The sequence below is a fragment of the Vipera berus genome, assembly GCF_964194415.1.
Source record: "Vipera berus genome assembly, chromosome: 13".
Taxonomy (NCBI): Eukaryota; Metazoa; Chordata; class Lepidosauria; order Squamata; family Viperidae; genus Vipera; species Vipera berus.
The window spans coordinates 2,509,976-2,527,346 of NC_138216.1; the positions used below are offsets into that span (position 1 = coordinate 2,509,976).

A 17,371-nucleotide genomic window follows, 5' to 3' on the forward strand; every position below is an offset into this window, starting at 1 on the left:
GAAATTGCTCGGAAGGCAACCAAGCAGCTTTCTCTGAAGGAGAGCTCCATGCTCAGGGACAGCTCCAGTGATCACATCCACCAACTGTAGATCACCCTTAGGACAATCACCATTATCAACCGTTACCAGAAGAGCCGAAGGGTTGCCTTCTTTGAGTCCTCTTTTCTCTTCATCAATTCACCTTCTCTCTTTTGTAAACACTAAAAACTCTCACAAATGAGGGCAGATCTACGTGTCCCAGGCTAATGTTGCAGGAGCCAATCTGGGTCGGTCACCGGGACCATAGGTTTGTCTTCTGAGCTTTTGGACTCACGCTGGAGCCAATCCTCAGGGAACTTCTCTGCGTGATTTGGGCTGGTCTATGCCTGGTATTTATATGGTGCCTGTGGTGTGTGGCTTTTTAGTTGCTGATTGGGGTGTGTGGATGGCTGGTTATCAAGTCCTTGGCTGTTGTGCTGCCAAGCCTCACCTCTGAAGGACCCGGTAAGCTGGTGATAAAATCAGCATTCTTGTTGACTGACGAGGGGCCCGTTGCCCAGGCTTCAATCACTTCCCTGGCTGTTTTTGTGCCTTCTCGTCCAACAATCTTAGTAGCTGCAAAATTGGAATGTATGTCCTTGCTTATTGCTATGTGAGAAACACTGGAAACACTAGAAACACTGCGCAGCCCAACAAGCAAGCATCAAACTCCTTCTCTTTCGACCACCTCCCATGGACCTCTTCCATCCACAAACTAGAAGCCCTCTGCTGAAGACTCCTTCTTCAAAACGGAAGTGGAGAGGCTGCCAATTCAAGTAGAGTAATATTGATCCGGATTTTCGCTGGGGTTGCTCCCCGTCTTTAATGGGTCAAAATCCTGGAGCAAAGCAACCTTTGGAGATTCATTGAGCCGGTCAGAGTATCATAAAAAGAACCACATTCATTGGGGGGGGCGGGGGGGAAAGATGTGAGGTATGTAAATGCATCGAATGTTGAAAACAAAAATTTTAACTCCAGTCTCCAGCAAGAGGGAGACAGAGATTAGAGAAAAAGGAGCTTTTGTTTCTGATTTAAAAAAAAGAGAATTACACGGAAAAAGCTAATGGCCAGACATGACTTAACTTCTTCATCTTTTATTGCTTACAGGAAATCACCCCCATCTTGCCGGACACAGCCGACCAAGCTTGGCCTTTGGTTTTGTTTCCAAAGGCATGTGAATCTTAACAAGCTTGGGATGCGCCTTTTCAGCCAGCAGAAGTGATACACACACAACGGGCTCTTTCAGCATGCCAGTTTCTCTGACGCCACCGGAATGGAAGCAGAAGAGGAAGACCTGAATATTTTTTTGGGGGGGAGGGGGGGCACGTTGAACAATGGAAGCTGGATGTTTAAAGAACCACACGGAGGGGGAAGCAGCTGCAAACGGCAGCCGAATTCAACACAGGCTAAAAAGAGAGAGACGATATCTCAAAGTCTGGTTTGGCTGATTTGCTTCTGACGTCACAGGCTGTCCTTGACTTACAACTCTTCGTATAGTGACCGTGCAAAGTTACCACGGCCGTGAAAAAAAGGGACGTACTACCTTTTTTCCCACATTTGCGACCGTCACAGCATCCCCTGGTCACGTGGTCAAAATTCAGACACTTGGCAATGGACTCACATTTATGACGGTTGTGGGGTCCCGGGCTTGTGTGATCCCCTATTGTGACCTTCTGACAAGCAAAGCCAATGAGAAAGACGGATTCACTTAACAACCGTGTTATTAACTGAACAACTGCAGGGATTCACTTAACAAAGGTCGTAAAATGGGGAAAAGATGACTTAACAACTGTCTTCCTTGGGGCTCAGTGGTCCTACGTCGAGGTCTACCCGCACACCGCTGGGGAACACATTTGCAAGGGATGGGTGCCTCTGTAACCCTCATGAAGACCACCAAGTGGACACAGCTACATTATGCGTCCCCTTACTCCTTTTTTGGAGGGGTGGGGTGGGGTGGGAGGGGGCAAACCAAGATGCCTTTGGTTCTCGAACCATGAGCAGCACCAGAGGACGTCACCCAGAACTGCTGGAGTCAGAAGCTGAGGCGTCCTTCATGGGCAGGAAGACGTGGTGGTGACGATCTCGTCCGAGTCGTCTGACTCAGCCCCGTGGTCCTCATGCTTTGAGGGGGAAGCTTGCCGTTGATCATGGGAGGTGGTAGCTAGAAAGGAACAAAAGGAGAAGCGGAGCCGATCAAAAGGAGCAGAGACACACAAGGCTTTTGGGGGAAGGGCGTCCGTTTTTAGACCAAGAGTTTGGAGACTTGTGGTTTCCAGGCCTGCTCTTTGTTTCCACATCACCAACAACAACCTGAGCACTAAACCATCATCGCTGGCTTCCTGTTCTCAGATGGGAAACATTACATGTGACAAATGAGGAAAGCAGCTGACTTGCCTACTGGGTTAATTCACGGGCCAATTTCCTGTCTGAATAAAAGGCCTTCTCTACTGGAGTTGACCTCTGCAGAGATGGGTCCCCACTTGTTTCCGAGGGGGACTCTATTTCCCCCCCCCTGCAAACCAACACTGGAGGATGCCAAATGGGAAGGGGAAGATCTACTGCCGGGACCCCTACTATTTTCTCTAACTTGCCCTTCACCCATCCTCATAATTTGTCCTTCCTCCTTTCCTTTCCTAAAGCTTTTATTTGGCAACTTCAAGCTGCGTGGACTTCAACTCCCAGAATTCTCCAGCCAGCTGTGGATTCTGGGAGTTGAAGTCCGCTCCAGCTTAGTGTTGCCAACATTGAGAAGCACCGCTTCAAATAGGGAACTTCAAAGTGGAGATCTGGTTCTGCACTGCTCCACCCCCGCCCGCCCCAAGCCAAGCCAGCAAGCAAGAAGGGCTGACCCCCGGCCCGCTTCTGTCTCCAAGTTTCAAATGAGATCAGTTTTGTACCCAAGATCGAAGGGATGAAGCCTGCCATTGTGAAAGGGAGCGAACGTGTAAAAAACGTAGGAATGTAAAATCAGGGAAATTACCAGAATCAGAAGTGAAGACCAGAGGTGAATATTTGAATATCGACCAGCCCACTTTCTCTTCCCCGGCTTTCTCCCTCCCAGCGCTGGAGGGGAGAGGCTTGCTGCAAAAGATAAGTGGCAGGGGGCAAGAGTCACAAAACCTCAGATGCCAAAGTGGTGAGTCAGAGAGAGAGAGAGAGAGAGAGAGAGAGTCAATTCTTGCCAGCCTGCGGGCTCCAGGTCAAGGAAGCTCCTTCTGACATCTATCCTTTGCATTAGTTTCTGTGTGCAAAACATGTAACTGAATAAAAGGTCCTCGGGAAAGTTGTTGTTGTTAGCTGCGAAGTCGTGTCCGACCCATTGCGACCCCTTGGACAACGTTCCTCCAGGCCTTCCTGTCCTCTACCATCTTCTGGAGTCCATTTAGGCTCACGCCTCCTGCTTCAGGGACTCCATCCACCCACCTCCTTCTCTGTCGTCCCCTTCTTCTCTTGCCCTCCATCTTTCTCAGCATTAGGCTCTTCTCCAGTGAGTCCTTCCTTCTCATTAGGTGGCCAAAGGATTTGAGTTTTAGCTTCAGGATCTGGCCTTCTAAAGAGCAGTCAGGGTTGATCTCCTCTAGGACTGACCGGTTTGATCGCCTTGCAGTCCAAGGGACTCGCAGGAGTCTTCTCCAGCACCGTAGTTCAAAGGCTTCAATTCTTTGGCGCTTTTTATGGTCCAACTTTCACAGCCATACATTGCAACTGGGAAGACCATAGCCTTGACTATACACACTTTTGTTGGCAGGGTGATGTCTCTTAGTGTGCTGTCTAGATTTGCCATGGCTTTCCTCCCCAGGAGCAAGTGTTTTTTAATTTCTTGGCTGCAGTGATCTTGGGAGCCCAGCTTGGGAAAGGGAGGGGCAATACATTACTGATGGGGGGTTGGAGGAGGAGGAGAGCAAATCCACTTGCTGCCTTATGCATCACAATTCAAAATCCTTGAATCTGGGGTCAGGGAGAATGCTCACACCGGGGAAAAAGGCGAGCCTTAGGAATCTCCACCGAGGAGGTGAGGTCTTCAGGCCCAGCTTGGGATGCCAGCGTAGGCAGCATCTACATCAGGGGTGGGGAACTTGGGCCCTTTTCTGACTTGTGGACTTCAACTCCCAGAATTCCTCAGCCAGCCCTGGTGGCTCAAGACTTCTGGGAGTTGACGTCCACAAGTCATAAAGGGGCCCAGGTTCCCCACCTCTGGTCTAAATCCAGGCATTTGCTCTGGGCCTCCGCTCTGCAGAGCTGAGCCTGCTGCTGCTGCTGTGTGTACGTGTGTATGTGCAGCTGCGACAGCCGGTGAGCAACGCAGCCTGGGGTGTTGGGTGGGGGAAATGCCTTTTGGCTGAAATGCTTTGGATTCCACGTCTCGGTATCTAGGGGGTGCAGACCAAATGCCTCTAGACGGGGGTGTCCAACCTTAGCAAACTTGTGGACTTCAACTCCCAGAATTCCACAGCCAGCGGGGGAGGTAAAGTCCACAGGTCTTAAAGTTGCCAAGGTTGCACATCCCTGATCTAGATGATGATAAGATTTCTGATTGTTTGAGTGGGCCCTCGGGCGGGGTGTGTGTGTGGGGGGGGGGTTGTTCTCCTTTCTTCCTTTGACTGACTAAACTAAGCCACAAAGACAAGCTGGGCTGGGTTGCTGGACCACTCAGCTTATGAAGGCCACATTAAAGCCACCTGTTTCCTACTTACTGTTCCTCAAGGGATGCTTGTGTGACGTGAGCGCTGAATGCGGGCCGAATGAGTCTCACGGCTGCTGCTTTCTCTTCCTCTTCTTCCTCCTCTCCCCTCCCTGCTTTGCAACCACCACCAACGCTAGACAAAGGGCACAGCTCGGAAGATGAATCCGGAGCCTAGGAGGGGAAGAAGCAGGAATCTGGATTTGAACGTAATGGGAGGAAGCTAGGATGCTTCTGTGCTCAGTTGCAAAACACTCCTTAGAGACACAATTGACGCAGCAGGATTGGAGTTTGGAAAAAGTCATTGTGTAACCCCCAAACGCAGCTATTTTCAGGAACTGGGTCTACAGATAGTCCTCAGTTAATGACAGCAAATGGGACCAGAGTTCCATCAGAAAGTGATGCGTTTGTGTAAAGCACGCCACATGACCGTGGCGCTTAGCAAAAGCCGTTCTGACAGTCCCGATTTATTGTCGTTAAGTGATGACTGCGTAGGTCAGGAGTTCTGGGAGTTGAAGTCCAGAGAGATTAAAGTTGCTAAGGCTGAGAAACTCTGGATTTGTAGGAGTAACAGAACCTGGGGATGGAGTTAAAAAGAGGCATCAGCCTAGAATCCTTACGTAGCCACAAACAACTAAGTCCAACCTTCCTTGAATATTCCACTGACCCTTCTCTAACACCTAGCAGGTCCTAACCGCGAGTTGAGAAGATTCTTGTCCACGGGCAGGAATTACAATAAATCAGTTAAATTGGACCCTCAAGCATGGACCTGATCTTTCATGACTTGCAGAACTAGAGTGTCACTGGGTTAAGAAAGAGAGGAGAGAAACAGATAGGAAGACTACGTTCAGAGACGGTGGAGTTTTGCTGCAGCATTTAAGAGGCCTCTTGCCATTCACAAAATGACATGAGGGTGAGCAGGACCAGAAATCTCACTGGCCAAGGTCCTGACAATAACATCTTTGGCCATTATGGATCTCCCAGAATGCCACGTTTCTCGCTGACCCTGCCTTAGTTGCCAGGAGGCCCTACATCATTCGCCACCAGGAGTATATCGAAGTTTCTTGTCTCTTTTGACACTGCAGAAATGTAAAACTAGATCCTTGGCTGCAGGAAGGTCTTCGGAGGGAAACCCGTCCAAGAAACTATTAAGATCCACAGCCAGACAGAGCCCAAACCTTCTGGGGCTTTTCGACAGAAGCCAAAGTGGTCAATATTAGACAACACAGCTGCTCACCAGGCAAATTAAAGGGTTGGAAGAGGATCTTGTTTTGTTTTTTTTACCTGATCACGAGGCTGTGTCACATCAATTCTAGCCTGCCTACAGTCGTTCTTTTGGTTCCCTTCCAGCTCTCTCAACTTCTCTTTCAGCTGCTGGATTTCCACCCTGCAGAAGGACCAGACGGATCTCATTTGTACAGCATTGGATTGGCTTTTGACTGGTGGGAAGAGGAGTGGGGGGGCTGGGAGGGATGGGGGAGAGAAAAGCTGGAGGGTTTCTCCCCCAAATCTGCAACACACAGGAGTTGGGCTACGTTGGCGGATCCCCAGGAACTTAACCCTTTAACCGCCAGCTGATCCTGAAGGACGAGAATATGGTCTCTCAGCCCCACTACCGTCTTGCGGAGAGGTTCATGCTCTGCTGGGAGAACAGATTCCTTAGCAACCGAGTGATCCACTTCTTCAGAAGCTGTGGGAGGGAGCAACAGCCCCCCGCTGGTCTCTGAAGGCCGCAACCCCTCCTCCATTTCCTGGAAGAGGGAAAAAAAAGAAAAAGAAAAGAAACACTAATCACCTGGAGTATTTTTTTTCCTTACAAGTTACCTCCTTCTGCACTTATTTATTGAGCTAGAAGCACAAGAAAAATAAAACGTGCTTTAACGGGAAGCAGTTAGGCTGGGAAAAAAAAAAGATCTAAGCTGCCTTCCACAATAGGCGGTCTTTCAGATCTTTCCCCTGGCCTTCTGGATGCTGGGCGATGTAGTCCGAATCGGTGAAGGGGGCAGATTGCAAAAGGAAAGCTAGCGGAGCCTTTACTAGCTGCTCCTCTCACGTTTCACCCCTTTTCTGGAATTAGGAACAAGCTGATGGTGGAACCAGCACGAAATTTCTCCTTTGGGGTGTCCTGATGAGCAGCTTCTGACCTTGGTCTGTAATTCACAGGCAACCCTCACAAAAGATGGCAATGCAAGCTAACGCTGGACCCTGAAACCGTCATCGCTCACTGACCGATATCGTGCTGTTTTTAAGGAAGTTAAGTCCCGGACCTCTTGATTCTTCATCAAGGCTCGTGCAAGTGGCCCACAGAACATGGTTAGCAGCTGACTACTCAGGAATGACTCCCACTTACTTTTCCCCCGTCAGAAATCCATTGGACCAGTTTCTGCCTCTGGCGAGCAAGATAATCTGAGGAAAAGGAATACAGTTTTCAAAATTGGGGGTGGGGGTGGGGAACCCACAAAGGACTGAGCCCCAAGAGCCACCAGAGGGGGGACTGACTGCAAAAGCTAGAAGTGCATATTCCCTTGCTAAAAAGTTTGGTCGTCTCTCAAGATGCCTCTGAGGATGAGAGCAAGGCCAGAGAAGGAAGGAGGGATAGGAAGAAGGTCTATCAATGGGCAATTTTCAGAGAGTCCCTTATCAGCTATTGGGAGAGGGAGCTCCTGCCTTGCTTACTCCCGAGCAAGACATTTTTCACCGTGCTTTTGGAGAGAGCAAGCAAGAGGCAGACAAGCGGCCGCGCGCAGGACTCTCTTCGTACGGCAAATCCCTGATGCTTTTTGGCGGCTGAAGGGATTCCCAGCTCTTAAGTTTCCCCCAAACGTTTGTCTTTTTTGAGTGTTCTTCATCCATGTGATGCTAGATGTCCCGGTGACGTCTGTCAAACCATGTCTGGTTCCCTCAGAGCAGGGTTCCCCAACCCTGATCACTTTAAGGTGGGTGGACTTCAATAACCCAGAATTCCCCGTCCAGCAGAGCTGAAGTCTGGACACCTTAAAGGGTTGCGAAACAGCGTTTTGGAGAATTGTTAGAGCAATCGGGATGCTTACTTTTGGCCTGGCTGGGAGACAGGAAGCAGCTCAGAGCGTGGTCCATATCTGCTTTCAGCCTTTCGTTCTGGTCCTGCAGCTCCTTCATCCTTTCGGAGAGCTGGAAGAGGGCCGTGCTGAGCACTTTCTGACGCCGGCTCTCAGAAGCTCTAGACTCAAGAGAGAGAAAATCCGCTGCCACGGCAATCTAAAATGTGCCAGTGTCTCGCTCCCTCCTTTACCCCACGTTCGACCGCCTGCCTGGTGAAAATAGCGACACTTCTAAGCTTTCTGATGACCGAGTAAAGACAAATCTGCCTTAATTTTGGCCTCCCTCCCCTGAAATCAAGAGGGCAACTTTCGTTTGCAATCATGACGCTTCCCCCGGTTTACTCTACCTTACATTTTCCTGCTGGGTTCAATTTTAGATAAAATTCTAACGTTTGTTCCTTGGGACAATGCCTGGATTTTGCATGGCTCACGTTAACAGTAGACATCTTAATAATTTGTGGGATGCCACCAAAATATGAAGAAGGGAAGGGAAGGGAAGGAAAAGAAAGGAGCGGGAAGGAAAAAGGAAGGAAATAAATGCATTGATACTTAAGAAGTTCAACCCCCGTTCTGCCGTTTACTATTGTGTGAACTAATATTTCGAATCAGAATTCTAAAAAAAATTATTTAGAATTGCCTGTGGCCACCTGTGAGACTAAGGTACAGTGGGCCTTGTTGATTTCTGTTTTTGGCAACGGGTGAATGAAGCCAAAAGTAGTTCGATACCAAACACGGTCCCAGGTCAGGAGTTGCAAAGATGCAAATCTGGCCCTTCTTCCCCCCCCCCCCGCTTTCTATTCATTTCACTACCTTGTGGGGGGACGAGGGGGGGGAAGTAACATTCGGGGAACAAGATGAAGTCGAGTCTTACTCTACGTTTCCACGAAACAACCTTGAGCACCACAATCCGCCAACCGTCCTTGGATTGCACAAACTCTTTTCTATCTTCTTTCTGAGCTGTGGCCAGCTTCTTCCTCCTCTGAATCTTTCATCTGATCTTATAGAAACTTTTAGTATTCAGTCTTTTATTTTTTTTTTTGTAAGCAACCAGAAGCCCACGAGAAAACATCTCCATTGGGACTTCTTCCCACATCTATTAAACCAACCTCAGCTGGGATTTAGGAAGAAAAAGAAGTTTATTTTTAATTGTGGACGCTAGCTCAACATTAAGCCTTCCGGCGGCTGGCGTTGGAACTGTGGGTGCTGGCAATCATCCCTGAGGCCTTTTGCGTCCACGTTGACACACCTGATCGTGGCCTTTCTTTCCTAGAAGTTGCCAGGGGCTATCGAAAGAGGTAGACTGGTTAGGGTTGGGGTGCACCAACCGTTCCTGACAGCTTGTTCCTTCAGTCAGTGAGAAAGGAGTTAGCCGAGAACGCAACTCAACTCCCATCCTCAGTGCAGGAAGTTGTTGGTGGCTTGCAGGGTTTGTGAAGTTTTGGGTCAAAGCCCGGGCGAGGAGAGCCAAAGACAGCAAGATTGGGATGCATCGCACCAAGTTGCTGAGCAACAGAAATCCTAGCCAAAATTCTTGCATGAGAAAAAAAGATTTAAATACGCAAGCGTAACTAATGTTGAGAAAATCTTAAGGAGTAAGAATGTTGTGAATACTGTGGGGAAAACACATTTAAACAAGAATGTAAACAGGATTTATGATGAGGCAATCGAGATGGTTAATGAAAAGAAGCTTTATACTGATGTGGTTATTATTTGCAGAAACGGGAGAAAAATGTTTAGATTTAATTGTCATTTATTTAAATGAGAAGTGTGTTAATTTAAGGTTGGCTAAAGAGAATATTATTGGGAGAAGGAAATCAAGCAAAGCTATTATGTGGATGATAGAATTATAGAAAATAATTGTTGGTTTTTTAAACACTAACCCAGACAAACACCATGTTTACCAAATATTAAGGTGTATGTTAAAAATCAACAAAACATTAAAAAAGAAAAAAGAAATTTTAGACAACATTGTGACCGTAAACAGAGGACTACCTGTTATTCTGAAACGTAGTTCTGTGTTTTCCCTGATCATAGTGCAGCAGAAAGGAACGGCTGCGTTTATGAAGGGCCCTAAATTCAATAATTTATTTATTTATTTATTTGTTTGTTTGTTTTTATATACCGCCCTTCTCCCGAGGGACTCGGGGCGGTGTACAGATGCCGCTGGGGTGTGTGTGAAAGCCCTAATAAGCAGGCATATACATAGAATGAAGGCTACTGCTAAGCTTGTAAGCCGCCCTGAGTCTTCGGAGAAGGGCGGGATATAAATGGAATTAAAATAAAAAAATAAATAAAACAGGCTTTGATAGGATTACAGGGCACTCCCTCCAGTAAGGCTTTAAAGGCGAATCCTATTGTTTGCAGTTTTGTAAGTCGGTGTAAAATCACCACCTTTCTGATGGCAAATTTTGTTTTTTTTCTGTCCCCCGTTCAGGTTTGAATGAGACAATACAAACTTTGGGAAGCCGTTACTTTATCCTGAGCAGGACACAGAATTGTCTAGTAGTTGCTTAGAGCTGACAAGTGCCTTGACAGCACATCATCAAATCAATCAGCTAGGCAGAATATATTCTTTATGTGTGTGTGTGTGTGTGTGTGTATGTGTATATATATGTATATGTATATGTACATGTATACATATATGTATACACACACACACCTTTTACCATTTCTTAGGGTAAAATGAAAGCTTCTGATGGGAATTGCGAGAATGGAACAGAGTCTGCTAACCAAGCTAAACAAAGAGAATGACAAGTAGCTGGTGACCTTTTTTTTTTAAAGTTTACATTTCACTTCCTGAACCGCAATTAGTGAAGAATAGAAACTAGCCAGCAAAAAGTTAAGCAGATGCAGAAAGTCCCGAAGTAATAAACGTACTTTCGTTGCACAACTCTGGTGTGTGTCAGCAGGTCCTGGAGGCGCCGGATCTGCAAAGGGGGAGAGAATATTATCCAACCTAGCGAGGACCACCAAAGGAAGCCGTTTCATAAGTACGCAAAAAAACGGCCCCGGGAGGACTCTGGCAGCTCTTGTTTCCAACTAACCACTTTCATTCAAAGGCAAATCCTTCTAGGTTTGGGCTACGGTAGACCATCATAAGCAAACGTGGTTCTCCTCTTAAGGAAAATGCGTCAAGAGGAACCCAGAGAGAAAAGATACCAGAGAATATTTGGATGACCCAAAGTGACAGCATCACATGATCCCAAAGACGTAACAAGCAGCTGTAAAAAGAGGTTTTAGGGATCAGTGGGTTTGTGCCTTTCTGGGAACGAGCTCAACTCTGCAGAATCCGGGGGGGGGGGGAATTAGGATCTGGATGATGCATTCGTTGCTCACATTGGCACCTCTGAGTGGCACTGCAGTATCAGTTAGGTTAATAACAGAACAACTGAGTTGGCAGGGACCTTAGAGGTCTTCTAGTCCAACCCCCTGCTCAAGGTGGGGGACCCTACACCATTCTGGACAAATTCTTCTACCATCAACCACGTGTGGAAAAAACTGATCTCTGCATAGCTAGGTGGTAGGAAAGAAGTCAGGGCTATTGATACCCCCAATTTTCTAGGGGAGCTCATGAGCACAGATGGAGCCTTATTACTGCCCACAGAAAATGCAATGAGGAACATTTCACCGAGTTTTTTTAAAACGATGTTTCTCCCTTTCAAACCATTTTTCATACCTCTTGGTAGGAAGTATGCAGAGCGATGGTCATTTCTTCCATGTCGGTATTCTTCACATCTGCCTGGAGTTGACTTTGGAGGAAACAGACACAAAAGGAGAAGAAGGATTGGCGGAGTCCAGAGAGACAGAGGTTAAACCTAAATCTTTCTTAACTATATGGATGAACCACTACCAATGTTAAGTGATGACTATATTCCACTTTCAGGCCCTGACAGGTGGGAGATGCTATAAGTCAAAATAAATAAAACAGAACTCATTTATTATTTCCCTATTCTGCCCTCCCAGCCTGCGATACGTTTTCACGAGCATAGGAGAAACCTGTGGCCAGCGGTCCCACAGGCAAATGACCAAATTGTTGTTGGAAAACTTAAGTCTTCTGCAAGAAGGAAGAGGCAGGGGAAAATATCTGACCGTTTCTCCGTACTTAATGGTGTTGTCTTTCTCCTTGCACTGCTGTTCTAGCCTGAGAATCTTCTGCTTCAAACCACTGATCATCTATTCCAAGAGAAAAATAAAAAGGGTTGCCTCGTTAGTGTACATTTCTGGTTCTGGAAAGCTATAAATGCCGAACAGAAGGGGGAGGGCAAAAAAAGGGCATTTACCAAGCTGCTCTCACTTTTCTGTTCTGTCCGTAACCAGCTAAATTCAGAATACTGCGAAAAATACAAAACAAAGAAACCCACACGGCGCTGAGCATTCCCGATTAGGGAACTGGAGAATGTGCTTTGGGGTTTGCTGAATCAAGGCTAGCCCTGCCAGATTCGCTCCCGGAGACTTAGAAAGCCCAAAGCCAGAGCCTTCCGTCCTCGGTCAGAAGACGAAAGAGCTGTTGGGAGCCGTCCGAAAGACACCCTCCAACTTTACCCGGAAGGGGTCCAAAACCTGCTCAATTTGTTTGTCCTTCCGGTTGTTGTCTTCTTCCACCCGCCGGAGTTTGGTTTTCATCCGATCCGCTTCGCACTTCTGAGCTTGGATTGTCTACCATGGAAGGGGGGGGGGGGAGAAACAACCTTTCAGAATCCTTGAGCAAGGAGACGGTAAACGGGGGTGGGTGGGGGGGAAGAGGACAGGAGAAAATTTATCTCACGTGGTGGCATCGGAGAATCCCGTCTCTTTTTCCTTCCCAGCAATCTTGCCTAGGACAACTTTAGATCCTCAGCAGATTCCCATCCCGCCCTGTTACTTTGAAACATTTCCCAGAAAGCAGGAAGACAAAGCTTCAGCGAGTGAAAGGCTAGGAACTAAAATTCTGCTCTGTTCGTTCCACTGAGGAGGAGGAGGATATAGAAAACGCTTGTCCTAACCTTCTTTAGTTCAATTATCTCGTCGTACATATCCTCCTTCTCCTTGTAGTCTGGAGTTCCAGGGATGTAGCCTGGAAAAAGAAATGGCAGGGATACAATATTTTGAGACCAGATAATTCTATCTGTTTCAAAGTCTTTCACCCAAAGCCTTGTACGTCGCTTCTTCTAAAGCGGCTGGAATCCATTACAGCAGGGCTCCTCAACCTTGGCAGCTTTAAGACTTGCGGACTTCAACTCCCAGAATTCCTCAGCCAGCTTTGCTGGCTGAGGAATTCTGGGAATTGAAGTCTGCAAGTTGCCAAGGATGAGGAGCCCTGCATTCCAGTCTAAAAATTCTGAAATTGGTCTTGCTGCTAGCTAAGAGGCAGAATTCCACGCCTTCGAACTCACCGCGGCTGGCAGAGCGAGCGTGTTTAGGTTTCTTCATCCCCAAAGCCTCCTTGAGATACTCGGGTGTGCTTCCAGGAAGAGGGGAGAAAGCAGTTCTGATGCCAGTATCGGACTTGGAGTGACTCATCCAGGTGCCTAGGGAAGAGGGGAATGGGGTTGTCAGCTGCCACCTCAATGCTTGCTTGGGCTTCGCTACCACTGGCTGCCAGATCCCCTGAACTGGAGGGAGGGGGAAAGGTATGGGGGGGGGGAAATGAAAGCAAAGGCTGTATTTCTTTGAGAAGCTGCTTCAAGGTCATATCAGCTACACGCCATCCTGTGGCCTGAACTGATCATTACAAAAGCATCCTGCCTGAACTGACTGGTCACGTAGGGGTGGGCAATGGGAGAGAACCAAGGGAGGGAAAAGTTGAACCTAGGGATGTTTGGCCCCCGGTCCTCACAATACACTTTGTGTTTTGCTTTGCCATACAATTGCAGACAAGGGGTGGCAGGTCTGACAGAGATACCAAGAAAGATAGCAATAGCAACAGCACTTAAGGCTTCTATACCGCTCCACAGTGCTTTACAGCCCTCTCAGCAGAATCAGCCTCTTGCCCCCAACAACCTGGGTCTTCATTTTACCGACCTCGGAAGGATGGAAGGCTGAGTCAACCTTGAGCTGGTCAGGATCGAACTCCTGGCAGTGGGAATGCAGTCAGCCTGCAATACTGCATTGTAACCAGTGCGCCACCCCAGCTCTTAAGGGAAGACAATCCCATCCAGCCAAATGCACCCCCTCTGTGCAAATTCAGCTCCTGGCTACACATTAACCAGAGCTTTTAATCTGGATTTTAATCCCAATTCTACCGGTTTCCGGAATTCTCTGGCAAAGAAGGATCTGATTTCACACCTGGCTTCAGAGATCCACGCCAATATTGCCTTGAGGCTTTCACTAAGGGACTCTCAAGGCGTTTGCTCTCTGAGCTTTTCAAAGTCCGCAGAAATCCACTCCTTTTAGAATGGAGGCAGGTGTGAGAGGTATATGGAGACCCTGCAGGAAGGTAAAACCAAAAAAAAAAAACAAGATTAAAAGTTTTGAAAAGTAAACAAGATCCTAACCTATCATTTTGTTATGAGTGGGCTCTCTAGGCTCTCAAAAAAAGGAAAAAAAATATTTCACAATCATGTGCACGTATACATAAAAAGGGCTGCATGACATGTACTGTAACCGAGTAGGCCTTTCTTAACCAGGTAGGAAAAAATGCGACATGTTTTTAAAAGAGCTGGGTAAAAGCGTCAAGATTTCGGAAGAAGGGCACTGAGTTTTACCTCTCGATCCCTTTCCATAAAATGAGCTAGTACCATGAAAACCTGTCAACAAAAGTGCGTATAGTCAAGGCTATGGTCTTCCCAGTTGCAATGTATGGCAGTGAAAGTTGGACCATACGAAAGGCTGAGCGCCAAAGAATTGAGGCCTTTGAACTCTGTTGCTGGAGAAGACTCCTGCGAGTCCCTTGGACTGCAAGGCGATCAAACCTGTCAGTCCTAGAGGAGATCAACCCCGACTGCTCTTTAGAAGGCCAGATCCTGAAGCTAAAACTCAAATCCTTTGGCCACCTAATGAGAAGGAAGGACTCACTGGAGAAGAGCCTAATGCTGGGAAAGATCGAGGGCAATAGAAGAAGGGGACGACAGAGAATGAGGTGGCTGGATGGAGTCCCTGAAGCAGGAGGCGTGAGCTTAAATGGACTCCAGAAGATGGTAGAGGACAGGAAGGCCTGGAGGAACGTTGTCCATAGGGTCGCGATGGGTCGGACACGACTTCGCAGCTAACAACAACAACAACCATGAAAACTGGCCGATTTTTAAGATTAGTTTGTCTCACAGATTGGGCACCGTCTCAGCCAAAGCGGTGATGTGACACTTACTTGATTTTGCAGGCCTGCGAGACATTTTCTTCTTCAGCGTCTGTAAAACGAAACGAAACGAAAAAAACTTTGTGTTGTAATTTGTTACCGGGGAATTTTTCTTGGCGAATTCCCTGTTGGTGCTCCATTTTGTGAGCAGAACTCTCTCGCAATTACAGATTTATCGGAATCCGATGGCCACGAGAGCACCCAGTGTTTTTAAGGCCACATCAATTCCAGTGTTTAAAAAGACCAGGGAAAAAAAAATACTCAGAAGAGTTTAAAATCAGAAAGCAAACAGCTGTATGAATTGACTGCAAAAATTTTCTTTGTATAGCTTGAGTGTCATAGATAGGCTCCAGTTTCTTTGCCAGTTTATTTTGGATTAACATGAAGCACAAATCACATTATTATGGTTTGATCAGCAAACTGTTATTTAATTTTTTTTTAGCGTGACATCTGAATCCGTCCACGATCAATTTATAGAAAATGAGAGAACTGAAAGATATCTAGCCCAACTTACTGTTTCTGTATCAGAATCATAAGTCAGGGCAGGAGAATTATCTTCAGCCTGTAAAGACATAATTATTATAAAATGTGATGCTGCTGTTAAGTATCTAAATGTTTTTATGAGGTTAGCATTCAGCGATATGGTGCACTGGCCCATCAGTATGATCAACTCTGAGTGGAAGCTGATCCTCTGAGGCTTTCTTACCCTCTTATCCCAGAACCTTTAGCCTGAGATGGCTGGAATATGAGCAATCTAAATTACTCAGGAAACTCAGAAAAATAATAACATCCATCCATCAAGAGGCCTGTGACAGAAGGCAGGTTACTCTCTGGAACAAACAGCTATGAAACATCTAATGGATGGGCTCCTTGGTGCTCTCCGAGCTTGGTGGTTTTCTTGCAGAAGTTTCATTACCCAACTAGGGAACATCATCTGTGTTAGAAGGGAGGGGGATTTGCTCCCCGTTTATTTACTAGGGGCTTGCTCTGTCAGTGTTGCTCTGTCTTTTGTCGGGCTGTTTACTTCCTGGATTGTTGGTCTAGTATTAACGTAGAGATAGATAGATAGATAGATAGATAGATAGATAGATAGATAGATAGATAGATAGATAGATAGATAGATAGATAGATAGAGAGAAAGAGAGAGAGAGAGAGAGACAGACAGACAGACAGACAGAGGAGAATATTTGTAGCTCAATGTTGAACTGTGGGTGTTGTCCTTGCTGCTCTCTGAGCTGGGTGGTTTCCTTGCAGACATTTCTTTACCCAACTAGATAATACCATCAATGGTAGAAAGGAGTGGATTTGCAGAGGAGGAGGAGGAGGAGGACTGTGGGGTCCTTGGTGCCCTTTGAGCTTGGTTTTCTTGCAGACATTTCATTACCCAAATAAGTAACATCCTATTTGCCAGAAGGGAGAGGGATTTGCGGAGGAGTGGTGGTGGAGGAGGAGAACTGTAGGACCTTTCATTGCTTTCTGAACTGGGTAATTTTCTTGCAGACCTTTCATTACCCAACTAGGGAACACCATCAGTTCTGCTACTAAGGAGTGGGGCTTGCTGGCTCTCTCTTTCCAGAAAGCCCCTTGTGTCTAAGCCGAGAGCCAACCCCACTCCTGGCCTGCCCTCTCAGCGTGGGCAGGGGCCTCCTTCCCCAACCAGCAGCCCAGCTGAGTGCAGTGGAACATGGGACTCCCGATACGAAGCCTCAGGAGAAGCAAAAGGAGGAAGAAGGCATTTCTGCAGGAGATTTCCACCCGGGTTTCCCGAGTCCCAGAGGCCCGGGCAACCCCGCAGTTCAGGACGCTGCCTGGGCAGCCCCGTAACGTGTGAACGGGCAGGGTTCACCTCGCGTCTCCCTGTTCCCCCGCTTGGGAGGGGGGAGAAACCCTCCCCTATTAATGCTCCGGATCGTCCTGCCAGCCCTTCCCGACGAAGCAGCTCCCCCGGTTCTGCGACCGCCCCCGTCCCCCTAATCCCCGGCGGCTGGCTGGGGATGATGGGAGCTGCAGTCCCCGGGAGGCGAGACGGGCGGCCGGGGCGCCTCTTCCCCCTCCGGTCTCCCTCCGGCCCTCACCGACTCCCGCTCCGGGGCGGCCTCGCTGGGGCTCCGCGACATGCCGGCGAAGCGACGCGGGTCTCAGGCGCGGCAGCCTCTCCACAATGGCCCCGCGCAGGACCCGCCTCCCAACTTCCGGCCAAGGCTCCATGGCAACCGCCCCGGCAACCGCGAGCGGAGGACCCGGATGGACGCGCGCGCGCGTGTAGCTACGCCTGCGCAGTAGCGCTTCTCGTGAACCCTGGCAAGGCCGCGGCTTCTCGGC

The 17,371-nt window shown here is 47.9% G+C and overlaps 1 protein-coding gene across 1 annotated transcript; it reads right to left on the bottom strand.

The window, feature by feature from the left end:
* Positions 1-1,333: 1,333 nt before the first annotated feature.
* Positions 1,334-17,255, bottom strand: IQCE (IQ motif containing E). The gene is made up of 18 exons (XM_081338531.1): positions 17,125-17,255; positions 15,564-15,611; positions 15,062-15,101; positions 14,044-14,184; positions 13,152-13,286; positions 12,762-12,832; positions 12,322-12,435; positions 12,060-12,110; positions 11,882-11,952; positions 11,456-11,528; positions 10,657-10,706; positions 7,750-7,898; positions 7,050-7,105; positions 6,260-6,450; positions 5,984-6,086; positions 4,713-4,873; positions 2,999-3,099; positions 1,334-2,179 (listed from the first exon to the last, which is right to left on the bottom strand). Exons 1-18 carry the CDS (start codon positions 17,164-17,166, stop codon positions 2,070-2,072), a joined length of 1,707 nt encoding a protein of 568 aa, XP_081194657.1. The 5' UTR covers positions 17,167-17,255; the 3' UTR covers positions 1,334-2,069.
* Positions 17,256-17,371: the final 116 nt, after the last annotated feature.